We start from the raw sequence: 13,881 nt of genomic DNA, 5'->3' as shown, positions 1-13,881 counted from the left end.
TATATATATATATATATGTTAGAAGAAGGAATATGAACCACAACCTTGTTAGTTTCTTGAAAAAAAAAATCAAAATAGCCCATTAATTCGACATTTTTACATAGGTATGCGTGAATCTACATTGTCATGAAAATTCTAAAAACATAATTGTATAATGCAATTCATGTTAAACGTGGTGACTTAGATAATTAAATATTGAAAAGCATAAAGCATGGATCCTATTATTTACTTGACTTTTTGTTTTCGGAAGTAAAAAGTAAAAATATGGTTTGGATACAAGTAAACAATTTTTACAAAAAATGAATGATAAAATCAATGCTTTTATTTTTGTATTATAAATGCAATGACTATGCTTTAGCCATCTGGCAATTATTTTAATTAAAAAAACATTTTAATTTTTACCATTTGCTTTTACTTTTTAATAATTTATTAGGAAGAAAAAAGGTGTATATCAAAGGGAAAGTTGTGAAAGAATAACCACATTAATTGATCTTAAACAAGCACAATATCTTCTTTATTATTATTATTATTATTTCTAGTACATATAAGAAAATCTAAAGAGAAAGTGAGATTGAAATCATCCAAATATTTGTCTCTTCTTCATTAAAACTAATTATTGTTTATTGACAACATTGTTGTGAAGCTCAATCGTATGTAAGCATGTTATGATCCAATTATAAATAAAAGACAAAAGAATTAAAGAAGCTGAAAGAAATTATAATACATAAAATTTACTTTTGTATAAAAACAGATGCCACCTTCTCCTGTCAATTTACAGCCGGCCTAGTCATTTACCCAACATTTTTGTACTCTTTAAGCAATTCTCAACCTCAAACAGGAATCCTCTGCAATATGGAGCCCACGACTTTGGGGTTGGGGTCCATATTTTGAACATGCGTTGCCTCTGAGGACAGCAATAAATGATAGGTAGGGAATAGCTGCTATATATTCATATGGTCAAATTCTTACTTACTGGCCTTCTTAGAAGCAGGAAAACAGAGAATTTTTTTTCGAATGTTTCTCTGGATGTATCTTTATTTTTTTTTTCTAATAATTTTGACTATATTAAACTATGATGATCATTTCCCAGGTAGTCACCTACCCCTGTCTGTCTTATTCTTGATATATAGAGTGAATTTTATTGAGACAGGTCAATTATTATTGGCTTGTAAAAGTGAGTTTTTCTTTTTCAACTATTCTCTGTTTCTTTGCATGGTTTAATATTCTGTTAAGTAATTTCATACTAATTACGCTATTAGCATGTTTTTATTTATTTGATATTTAATGTTCTTATAAATACGGTATGGTTACCCCATAATATCTATTTAACATCAAATTTAGGGAAAGACTCTATTGAAACTATTAGTGTGGATAAAATTTACCACATGCAGACAGAAAATGTCAAACCTTCAAGGTAAAGAGGTATTTACTTGGTAGATATAACAGAAAAAAAAAAGAGAAAAGAAGAAAAAAAAAACCAGGGTCATTTCCTTTTTTCCCTTATAATAACCCTGCCTACTTCATGGAAAGAAAGGGCAGTGATCTACGTACTACAACTTTATAGGAAGCCAGTAAGATGTTAAATTTAGATTTAACAGCACTGGCCCCATTCAACATATAATTATTCACAAGAGGGAAAATTTTGAGTATGGGGAGCAATTGCTGAAAAATGCAGCAAATGCGTGCGAGTGAGTGGGTTTGTTGTGAGAGAAATCTATTAGTCGTTGTTTTTCTTGGGGGTGTCTGTAAGTATAAATGAGGCTTTAATTGACATTGACAAGGGTGTGGTCATGGCTCATCCGAGTCACATTTGATCCATTGTGGACCCAATGGCTCGACTGGAACCAAACCCTACCACGACTCGCACCTTCATGTTCCGTGGCTAGGTTTGGCATCATCTCTGGCCCGCCCCCATCCATCCCCTCCCCCTCTCTCTTCATGTGCTACGTGACAGACCAGTCCTCCTGTATATTATAATCCCTCCAAATAACTGCACCACATCCGCCACTTCCTAACCCCCCTCCCCCATTCTCTCTTTCTTTCTCTCCTATTCCTTTACACCTCTCTCTCTGTCTCTCTCTTTTCATTTCTCACACTCCCAAAATACTTCTCTTCTCTTCCTCTTTTCCTTCTTCAAGCCCTCCTTTCTCTCCCATGGTTCCACTTTTCTCACCATGCCTTCTCCGTCCAACTTCTCCCTCTCAAGGTTTCCCCTCCTCCACTTACTTCCCTTTCCTTGAAAATAGAAACGCATGTAAAATGGTTTTATGTAACTAATGATTTACGAACAGGAAAGGAATTTAAAAAAAATATTTCTTTTTGCCTAGTTAAAAAATTTTAAATAACAGTACGATTTCAACGTTGTGCTAGGATCTCCTGAGATTTAAACGTTTGTTACATACGTAAAAATGTCTAAGTTGGTGTTTTCCAATTCTGTAACAGGTGGATTGGACTCGGCCAGCTTCAAAACTCCCCCGGTGAGAACTCTGATCACAGCGGCGACATCAACGAAGACAACCCAATTTCCAACACCGTAGAATGCTACGCTTGCACTCAAGTAGGAGTACCAGTTTTCCACTCCACCAGCTGCGACAATGCTCACCAGCCTGAATGGGAAGCCTCAGCAGGCTCTTCCCTTGTTCCCATTCAGGCCCGAGCCGGCCAGAAGAAGACTCAAGCTGCTGCATCTCGGCACCCTTCTGGCCCGTTAGGACATGTGCTTGATCCAAGGAGCAAGCGCGTGCAGAGATGGAACCGCGCGTTCCTGCTGGCTCGTGGCATGGCCTTAGCTATTGATCCTCTTTTTTTTTATGCTTTATCGATAGGCAGAGGTGGCTTTCCTTGTTTGTACATGGATGGTGGCCTTGCTGCCATTGTAACCGTCCTTCGCACGTGTGTCGACGCCGTGCATTTGTTTCATCTATGGCTTCAGTTCAGGCTGGCGTACGTGTCAAGGGAGTCACTCGTTGTGGGTTGCGGCAAACTAGTGTGGGACGCACGTGCCATAGCTTCTCATTACGTTCGTTCCCTTAAAGGTTTCTGGTTTGATGCCTTTGTGATTCTCCCAGTTCCTCAGGTCCGTTAGTACTTACCTATTTTTATTTTATTTTATTTTTTAATTGTTCAATTTTTACTCTATCATGATATGCCGCATCATCAAATTTCCATGCAAGCCAATATACACCTCACACTTAAATAAAAAAAAAATGAAGTAAACGAGCTTATAATGAATTATGATTGAAGGCTGATGTGTAAATGATGCTTTCATCTTTTAGTAACTGTCAAGATAGGTGCATTGATTATGATGATGCAGAAGGGGGTCTGTTGGCAATTTTGGATTCTTGCTCCTCTCATTGAATTAGGCAAACAAGTACACACAGTTTCTTTCTTTCTTTCTTTCTTTATTTATTTATTTATTTTTTTTGTTTTCCTTAACATTGCTGAGGTTTTGAAGATTTCTTAATGATGGCTGCTTTATGCAAAGATGGCAATGATTTCTGGACCATTGGAAGGAAAAAGGCATAGGGTAATAGAGTGATCATTAGTTTCAAAATTTTGATCTGACCCAAAATTTGAGAATATTAGGTGGGTGCCACAAACCCCACCCTAAGATACAGTGGTTTTGGGTTCTTTTTTATTTTTTGTTGTATATAATTTTTCACATTTTGTTTTATTACGGAATTCTGATAATGATCTGACACTAGGGCCTTTTTCCCTATTTGACAAGGAGGTTGTAGAAAATGACTTCGGTTGCTTCCATTGCAGCTGGGTGGTTATCATGTTGCATCATCACCAAAAAGATTGCATGTTTCTTGTTGGATATTTGTTTTGTCCAGGACCATGTTACCCGTCAATTTGCATGTATTTTGTTTTACAGTGTAGAAAGGGATATGCCTTAAATTTATAACCTCATTATTTTTTCGATTAAACAAACTAATTGTAATATGATTACTTAATTTGAATAAATACCATGCAGGATGTTCCATGGAGAACTGTAGTTTACTTACTTGCAGATTCGGAAAGCTGATGTTCTCCATTATGTTTCCAACATGATGCCATTAAATTTTATTCTGATCCAATTGTTTTATGTCTGCATAACTTGAGATTTAAGTAAAACAGAACAAAATGAACTGCTGTTCCAAGTTTTTCATCGTGTACTCCTCTTCTTATGTTCCTTTTCAGGCGGTGTTTTGGTTAATTGTACCCAAACTAATCAGAGAAGAGCAGATCAAGCTTATAATGACCATCCTGCTATTAATCTTCTTGTTCCAATTCCTCCCAAAGGTTTACCATAGCATTTGCTTGATGAGAAGGATGCAGAAGGTCACAGGTTACATCTTTGGCACCATTTGGTGGGGGTTCGGCCTTAATCTCATAGCCTACTTCATAGCCTCTCATGTAAGTCTCGCTATAACTTTTATTCTGACACAAACTTTAAGAAACCTCTCCTGATTTTGCATTTGATTTTGGTGTGCAGGTTGCTGGAGGATGCTGGTATGTCCTTGCAATACAGCGCGTAGCCTCATGCCTCCGGCAACAGTGTGACAGAAGTGAGAGGTGCAAACTCTCTTTGTCTTGCTCAGAGGAGGTGTGTTACCAATTTCTATTTCCAGCTGAAGCAGTAGGAAATCCTTGCGGTGGTAACTCAACAAAAGTTGTTGGAAAACCATTATGTTTAGATGTTCACGGGCCATTCAATTATGGCATTTATCAGTGGGCTCTTCCTGTCGTTTCTAGCAATTCTGTTGTTGTTAAGATCCTTTATCCCATATTTTGGGGCTTAATGACTCTCAGGTAAGTGGCAAATAATTATTAATATCCTAATAATTAAATATGCTTTTCCTCTTGAATAACAGTTGGTGCACTCCCTTTATTTGTTACAATTGTTGGTTCAAAGGCCAGATTTGAGTATCCTAGTAGGTTATCACACACACTCAAGAAATTGCTCCTCTCATATCAGTTTGCTTAAACATGACATTTGTAAAACAGCAGAATTTCAGGGCAGGGTGTGCTTAGCCTGGCTTTAATTTCTAATCTGAACTCCTGATAACAACTGCCTTGGATCTTGAAGTTTTCTGCTGGCAAGTTAATGACCATTTACTGGCATTTCTCACACCATGTTTCAATTAACAGCACCTTCGGAAACGATCTTGAACCAACAAGTCACTGGTTAGAAGTGATGTTCAGTATATGCATTGTGCTTGCTGGATTGTTGCTCTTCACTTTATTGATTGGAAACATCCAGGTGACACTGAACTGTTTTTTATGTGCTGAACATATATTCAAGTTTCCAAAGCCAACTTAACTGACGATGGATCCTTTATGATCAAGGTTTTCTTGCATGCTGTCATGGCAAAGAAGAGAAAAATGCAGCTGAGATGTCGTGACATGGAATGGTGGATGAAGCGTAGGCAGTTACCATCCCGTTTGAGGCAAAGAGTTCGCCACTTTGAACGCCAGAAATGGGCAACTTTGGGAGGAGAGGATGAAATGGAATTAATCAAAGACTTGCCTGAAGGTCTCCGGAGGGACATTAAGCGCTACCTTTGCCTTGACCTCATCAAAAAGGTACTATTATAAATGGTAATAGGATATTAGAAGTTGAACAACACTGGTTTAAGGCTTTCTCCAATGAATCCAATTCAATTGCGATTCCTTTCTCTCAGGTTCCTCTGTTCCACAACTTGGATGACCTTATTCTTGACAACATCTGCGATCGAGTTAAGCCACTTGTCTTCTCTAAAGACGAAAAGGTGCAAGCTTACGAAGTATACTTCATCTCTCACCCTGTTATAAGCGTGTAGAAGGTTGTTTAACTTATTAAATATATGTTCCCATGAAACAGATAATTAGAGAAGGAGATCCTGTGCAAAGAATGGTGTTTATAGTTCGTGGACGCATAAACCGTAGCCAAAGCCTTAGCAAAGGCATGGTAGCCACAAGCATAATTGAGCCAGGAGGCTTTTTGGGTGATGAGCTGCTCTCCTGGTGTCTTCGTCGCCCATTTATAGACCGTCTTCCAGCCTCATCTGCAACATTTGTTTGTGTAGAGTCAATTGAAGCATTTGGTCTTGATGCAAATAATCTCAGATACATCACTGATCACTTCAGGTACAAATTTGCCAATGACAGGCTTAAAAGAACAGCGAGATACTATTCATCCAATTGGCGAACATGGGCAGCTGTGAATATACAACTTGCCTGGCGGCGTTACAGAACCAGGACTAGAGGTCCAATGATTTCTGTTACAGAGAATGGAAACAGCAGTGACCGCCGGTTGCTACAATATGCTGCAATGTTCATGTCAATCAGGCCACATGACCACCTAGAATAAAAGCAGCTGCTGCAATGCTTTGGTCATTCTGTACTCATCTAATAAAGCCTCGTTTCTCTCGGCAGAATAATCACCATGGAAATTCGTGGGACATTGTACTTTTTGTATAATATGAGAATTGGAACTTAACTTTTCAGGAAATAATAATAAACCCTTTTGATAAACTAAACCATTTCGGTAAGCTCTCTCAAGCCTCAATTCAATGTCTCTTACAACATCCGACTGCAAGACCTTATATTGTAGGTGGCCAATATGTAAAACTTTGAGCCTGGGTTAAAACCAGTAATAGGAATGTGAACTTCAAACCAGGTATTCAGCAAGTAGAGGTGACAAGTTAATCCAACACGATTTATCTTTCTAGCGCAGTCAAAATTGAACTTGGTGACCTGACCTGATTCATTGAAAGGTAAAGATTCTCTTATACATGGTTTGCAAGGTAAAATATAGTAAAAGTTGACGTGATATGAAAAACATTTGTTAATCTGCTTTAAATTCCAAAGTCGGCCGACTCAATTCAATTCATATAAAAAATAATGTAAAAAATTCAATTAAAATTGATTATCCAAATCTTGTTTCTTTAAAAGAAGAATAATGTATTAATAAATGAATCAAATATTTAAATATATGCAGATGCTTATTTTTAATTACTAATATACTATCTTTTCAGTATCAATAAATTATCTCCTAAGAAATTATAGTATATAATAAATAATGAAAATACTTTAATAAAAAAAACACTTTAATTCCTTATCAGGTACCATTAGATCAATTCATTGCACCATTTGTTTATGTATCTGAAGTTTGGCAATTCATATGGGGACCTTTAGGAAAATTTGGACATTCCCACTCGTCTCTATGTTATCTGTCTACACTTGTATCCTCCCTCATTGTTCTCTCTAAATCTCTCTCTTCCCTCCTACATCCTTGCCTTCCTACTTCCTATATCTTCTTCCACCACCTGTCACAGCACTTGCTGCTTCGAGGTCTACTCGAGCCTCATCACTTTTAATACAATCTCTTTCTAGTCATATGCAACACTACCTCTTCTTATTTCACGGAAAACCCCTCTACATTATGCTATAATATAGTCCTAACAATTTTTTAGTAAGTTAAACTTGAATCCTATTTTCTATCCAATTATTTAGTAAGTTAAATATCAACCCAACTGAACACAGGACAACAACCTAGGAAAAATGCAGGACAGAGAAGTTTCATCGTCCAAACTGGTCGTACAAATTTCAGTTATCCTAAAAAATAAAATACTAAAGAAAGTCTCGTCATCCCTCCTATAACTGTGTTTTGGTTGACATGTACATTGCCTGGAAGAATGAGAGAGAGAGAGAGAGAGAGAGCTCATTTTGCTCCAAATATGGGGCTGAGAGTTGGAGGCAAATTTAGCATAGAATATCCAAATAATCCCACTACTATTTCTCTTTCCATCTGGGGTGTAACTAAAACAAAATGGAGATGATCATCATCATTCCTTCCTGGCCTCCCTGACACTTACACCTTTTGAATGAAAGCATTTTCTATGTTTTCCAAATTCTTTGAAAAGGGTTTTCAATATATTCATTTGGGAATCATAGGAATTGCATCCATTCCCAATTTTTTGGTCAGTGAATCGGGAACTTGATGTTCAACCCCAAAGGTACATTCTGTTTCTCTTCCACCCTTTCCTTTGTACATTGTTGGTTTCTTCTTTATTTCTTTGCTAGTTCGAGGGAAAGGGAGATTTGAGCCTTCCACCTTAACTCTTTTAAGAAAGTTAACAATAGCTGCTTGTTCTTTGTTTGGTTCATATGGAAACTAGGAACAATTGAATTTATAGCTCCATGATCATATTTCAATTCCTTGTTTCTCCTCTGGCAGTCAAAAAGAAAATCATCAAAATTGTTGATTGTCATTCAAAAGATGAATGATTTCGGGAGGCAAATTCTCTGACCTTCAAGTCTTTTGATATGGAGTGCTAAGCATTCTGCTCAGAAAGGAAAATTTAAGGGAAAAAAGTTTAATTATGTTCATCAAATTCTAAAAAGGGAAAGAAAAATATTTTGTTTTATAACCTATGCCATTATACTGAAGTCATTGGAATGATGCAAAGCACCTTGACCATCCCAACATGTTTGTAGGTCTGACATTTTAATTTGTTATTTACCTAGATTTTCATATCTTCAGAAAATAATTTTTTTTTTTAAAAAAGTAGGTCTTCAATCATATGTGAGCAGAAATATGTTTATTCATTTGATTTTTTTTCAAAAATAGCAGATTCAATTTTGTGCATTTTATTGGTCTCCAAGTCCATAAAATTTATGCAGTTCTTTTCGGACTTGTTTATTGTTTAGTAGGTACCTTGGCATTCATAAGTTGTCACAGGTATTAGCCAAATGGGGTTGAAATTTGCAAGGCCAGTGCCAGGAAAGAATGGAAATGCCACTCTTCTCCTCCAGCATAGAATGCTCGCTTATCTTACAGCAAGTTCTTTTATTCGGAACCTGGTGTCCAAGAAAAGAAGGCGAATGGTTGTTGGTGGTTATGATCTGGACATGTCATACATAACAGATCGTCTATTAGCAATGTCATTTCCTGCTGAACGTATGCGAGCAATGTACCGTAATCCTCTCTGGCAGGTGAAGTCTGTGCTAGAAATGAGACACCAGGGGCATTATAAGGTGAAGTATGTATTTTGAATGTGAAAATCATGTTTTCCTATACTTTAATCTTTTCAATTAATTTGTGGTCTTATTTATGTTATCCCTTTTCCATTTCATTGCATCTCTGACTCTACGAGTATCAGAAGCATGAATTTGCAGCCATTATCTTCCTGTCCTAGGTTACTCTAGTAGTAGGAAAGTACAGAGTAGTTGATTGATGAATGGTTGCAAAGTTCTGCTGCAGCTCAGCCTAATAGTAATTGATTTAATATTTAGTTTGATACAGTTTTATTCTTTTTGGAAAATACATTCTTTTTTATTTTCTAATTTTTAATGGAGGATATTGCCCTGTCTAAAATGAACTAGTACTTAAGCTGAGAATAAGGCTCCATTAAGTCGTTATGGTTTGCATTCTTACTGACATAGACGACATAGATTTCACGATGAATATTGGTTTACTGATTATACATCTTCTTTGGTGATTTCTTTGAAAACTAATTCTTGGCTATCCTTTTACAAACTTTCCCTCAAAATTTCAGCAAAAACTAATATTTCTTTGACAATATTTCGCAGATCTACAATTTGTGTATAGAAGAAGACTATGATCCATTGCATTTTCATGGCCGTGTGGAGAAGTTTCCTTTTGATGACAATCACGTTCCATCCCTCGAAATGATGAAGTTGTTCTGTGAGAGTGTGCATTCATGGCTATCAGATGACCCAAAAAATATTGCAGTCATACATTGCATGGTATTAGTGGCAAGCATCTTTCTTTTCTCTTTGTTTCTCTTCAACATGCCCTCACCCCTTTTACACCCCTCACATTCCACGAACCCATAACTCAAATCCAAGACCTCAAACTTCTTTACAAAAGAAGATACCACCGGGCTATGTGGTTATTGGTTTATACCGAACTAGCTTTGACATCTAATCTCTTTGCTTTTTTTGATTTATTAATAGTCTTTATGATTTTCAGTAATTTCATTATAGATACAGTGGAAATACAGATGCCATTGCATTTATATGTCTTTGTATTAATATTTCTTGCAATTTTAGTGGTCACCAAGCACCAGAGATTAGAATGATTGCTGTTTTAAATGTATACAAAATTGTTTCTTTTTAGATGTTTAGTAATCTAAAAATGATCATTGCAGTGGTAATTATTTTTCTTTATTCGATTAGATAATGTTCTCAACTTCGGTGTCTTTCACCTGAACTTGCAGGCTGGCAAAGGTCGAACAGGATTAATGGTGTGTGCCTACCTTGTTTTCACAGGCATGTTAGCAGAGGAAGCTCTTCACCTGTATGCCCAAAAACGGACTACCAACAATGAAGGAGTAAGTAGTATTAGGTATAGCAAGAGAATCTTTAGATGCAATTTCAATGGTTAATAGATGATGAAGTATGTTGTATGAGTTAGTTGATGTTTTGTTTTATTTAATGAAAATGATAATTACTAATCAAATATATATAATTACATTTATTGAAGATTTAACTGCCAGACAGAATTGAAACTGCAGAACATTGTGACTAGTCGAAACATTTTAATGAACTTGATCAGTCAAAAAGATATGCTTTCTTTAAAAACGAAACAGATAATACTATTCATGGAGTTCTCAGTTGAAGAACTCATTCAATGTTATTTGAAGTATAAAGGGATTCATATATAAGCACATGGTTTATTATGGAAAAATCTAGTGCAATAATTTCTTACTATTTGAGGTTCTGATGGCGGGTTTATGTAAGGATACATAGAATCACCATGATATTAGTAGCCAAAGTGGTCCTTTTCTGTAATTTGCCTTTACATAAACCTAAGGAAAGCTTCATTTGCCCAATCTCCTATCTGTATATCAATCTATGTATCTACTTATTGTTCTGATAAACAAGATACTAATAGAAAAAACTGATGACATTTAGAACTGATTAATATTCCTACAAAGTTGATGGTTGCACTAAAAAGACAAACTATGAGGAAGCTTTGTGATTGACCTAATATGCTTCATTAAAATTGATTGATTGCACTTATAGATAGCTGAATTTGATGGAACAGTATACAGTGATGAAAATTAACAAGAAATAAACCATCTACAATCAAGAACATGAAAGAAATTAATGTAGAAGGAATGCCATGCCAGGCCAAGTTTTAGGCACATATGCTCTTTGGAGTTTTCAAACAAAATTGAGGCAGGGACCTATCCAAGCTACAAACATGATGTAACTCCAAATACTCTTTCAAAGAATTCACATCCTTGTAAACATCTTTCAGTATATAAATGTGCTTTAAAGAATGTTCTATCATGCATTCATGCTGTTTTAACTTTCTGCACTTCTTCTGATAGGTCTCTATACCAAGCCAACGTCGTTATGTGGGGTACTGGGAAAATATACTTTCATTTCCAAGGGGAGTTAGCAATGGACTTCCAGATGTCAACTTGCCTCCACCATGCAGTAGAGAATTGCGACGAATTCGTCTTTATGACACCATTAACACAACCTCTGTCTTCTTTGTGGTCTCAGAGCTCCAAGAGGTTACTCCATTCATGCCACTAAGTCAAGTTGTGAATTCCAAACAACTAAAGATTCATAATATCAACTGAGCTTGGTTTCACATATCCTTAACCAAATTTCTAGGGTTTACTAGAAAATCTTATATATGATCAAGGGAAAACTAAAATTAATCCCATTTCAACCTAAAATCCCATCATTCATCGGCTCGAATTTGCAGTGAGATTGCATTGGGCCCTGGTCAATAGTCACTCCAGATGTTAATACTTCTTCTTGCCTGCAAAAAGTTAGTGGTTAAGTGAATGTAGGTTGACATGCTAGTTTTAGAACTTAGCATCTAACCTTATCAATTGGTAATGTCATGCATTAGTAGTTGTTAAATTTTGAAACAGACTCAGGTCATCTAAAGTTTTCCAAAACGCAATTCTTTATCCCTTGGAATGTTTTTCATTTGTTTACTTCTGATGTTGCAGGCATGTACCTTGGACTAGTACTGCCATTCTTAACTGTTCCCTGAGTAATATGAAGTTTATCTCTATTCTAAGCCATCTTTTCTTCTTTATTTTCTCACAAGATATTACCACCCTTACTGCACAGATTTCTAATCAGATGTACCGTCCACCTGTCGAAGTTGCCAAGAGTTGCTGTAGAGAAATCAATAAAGGATATGAGGCGAACAGCAGTCCTCGGTACTTCTTGTCATTTATTGAAGGTGGAGAAGAAGGGAATATATCAGAATCAGAAGAACCTCGTGTCGTAGTCCAAATGGACACAGAAAGTCCTGTGTTATACCAGAAGACCTGTCTTGACTATCATTTCAGTAAACCTGTGCAAGTAAGTTGCTTGTAATGCTTGCACCTGGATTCATATGTCTGCTTTGCTATGATGTGTTATGTCAAATTCAGAGTTGCGGATGCTGAGTATTTTGGCTTGCAGCAGAAAATTTTGGTCAAGAGTCTAGCAAAGTATTCAGGACTACTATCAACATTAGAGTAATTATTCAGCAGTTGGGTTTAACCATATTTTTTAGATTAAATTAAAAGGAAACTATACCTCTAGTCTGTATGGGGAGTTCTTTGGAATTACTTACATACATATGCTTAATGAAATGGTGTATTGTCTGGAAACATGTTGAGGATCTAAATTTGCTCAAAAAGTCTTGCATGCCTTCAAATTTATGTTCTTTTTACCCTTTAGTACCAAAGGCATGAAAATTAACTAAGTTGGACAGGTTAGCGGAGATGTGCGAGTCATATTCTATCAAAAGATGATTGGAGGTCGCCTTTTTTATGCTTGTTTCAACACAGCCTTCATAAAAAATAGCTTGTTACAGGTATGTTTATGGTTTCCTCTAAAGGTTTTCTTTGTTTCTTAATATGCTTCCCTACTCTTAGGAGACAAAAAGAAAAGAATAGAATTGCCTGTCAGTCATATATACCATATAATAATGAGAGATATGGACAATTTAAAATATCTCAGTTTTATGAAGGATACCAAGATTAAAATTTTACTGCATATTTAAATTTACTTTATATTTTAACTTTGCCAGTTTACTATCCGGGATTTGGACAAAGTTGGGAGCACAGGTAGATCAATATGTGGCCCTGCCTTCTGCGTGGAGTTGCTATTTGGTCCTGCTAACCCGAAGCATTCCTTGTCATGTTCATCTGATTATGACAACTAAAGTCAAGATCTGTTTAAGAAACGATACGATGCACCTTGTTTGTTTGATTTTTCTGGCAAAATGGTCCATTTGATGAAGTTATGGATCAAGTGATACAACAGCTTACACACTGAGTGATTCTGTAATCTTGCCTTTGGGTGGTAAGATACTGGAATAAGAACAAGTTTTGTACTCATAGATTTGAGAGCATTTGGTAGGAGATGAGATTTATATCAATGTTTGACACTGATTGCAGATCTGTCAAATTGCATCTGAATCATCTATCTCCAAGGTTCGCAGGCAGATATTTCCTCTCTATCTCAACTTCTCCTTAACTAAACAGGATCTAGCTCTGGACTTGGTGCTCCTCTTTTAAAATTGTGGTGTCCATTGCTCTGCATTGCTTAAGAGTTTTTACACTGAATTGAGAGATACAGTTCTAATCAGAACCTTGATTAGGAACTTCCAAGTAGAATGTATCCTAGTAGACGAGAGAAGTGTAGTTGAACTACTTACATATGAAGCGTTTCTAAAATTGGGTGATGGCCCAAACAACCCTAATCTTACAAACCAATCTACAGGTTTGCCAACCAACCATCTCAGTCAAGGGTATCATCAGTCTACCAGTCACCATAGGCCAAGAAAACACACTTTTAGCCTCATAGTTGATTTCATGGTAATAGACCAACCCTCGACGTATAATGCTATATTTGGTTGCCTACTAA

General features: G+C 36.4%; 2 protein-coding genes across 2 annotated transcripts; both read left to right on the top strand.

Annotated features, from left to right (window-relative positions):
* Positions 1 to 1,996: 1,996 nt before the first annotated feature.
* On the top strand, positions 1,997 to 6,515 carry DND1 (Cyclic nucleotide-regulated ion channel family protein). Its single transcript, XM_021442005.2, has 8 exons — positions 1,997 to 2,206; positions 2,443 to 3,076; positions 4,183 to 4,398; positions 4,478 to 4,794; positions 5,134 to 5,245; positions 5,332 to 5,568; positions 5,667 to 5,753; positions 5,846 to 6,515. Exons 1-8 carry the CDS (start codon positions 2,175 to 2,177, stop codon positions 6,332 to 6,334), a joined length of 2,124 nt encoding a protein of 707 aa, XP_021297680.1. The 5' UTR covers positions 1,997 to 2,174; the 3' UTR covers positions 6,335 to 6,515.
* Positions 6,516 to 7,791: 1,276 nt separating this feature from the next.
* PTEN1 (Calcium/lipid-binding (CaLB) phosphatase) lies at positions 7,792 to 13,646 on the top strand. Its single transcript, XM_021442017.2, has 8 exons — positions 7,792 to 7,982; positions 8,680 to 9,003; positions 9,559 to 9,735; positions 10,209 to 10,322; positions 11,328 to 11,516; positions 12,091 to 12,327; positions 12,725 to 12,826; positions 13,043 to 13,646. Exons 2-8 carry the CDS (start codon positions 8,719 to 8,721, stop codon positions 13,175 to 13,177), a joined length of 1,239 nt encoding a protein of 412 aa, XP_021297692.1. The 5' UTR covers positions 7,792 to 7,982; positions 8,680 to 8,718; the 3' UTR covers positions 13,178 to 13,646.
* Positions 13,647 to 13,881: the final 235 nt, after the last annotated feature.

The sequence above is a fragment of the Theobroma umbraticum genome, unplaced genomic scaffold (assembly GCF_002168275.2).
Source record: "Theobroma umbraticum cultivar Fairchild unplaced genomic scaffold, ASM216827v3 scaffold_12.0, whole genome shotgun sequence".
Classification (NCBI taxonomy): domain Eukaryota; kingdom Viridiplantae; phylum Streptophyta; class Magnoliopsida; order Malvales; family Malvaceae; genus Theobroma; species Theobroma umbraticum.
This window is presented reverse-complemented; position numbering and strand designations above follow the sequence as displayed.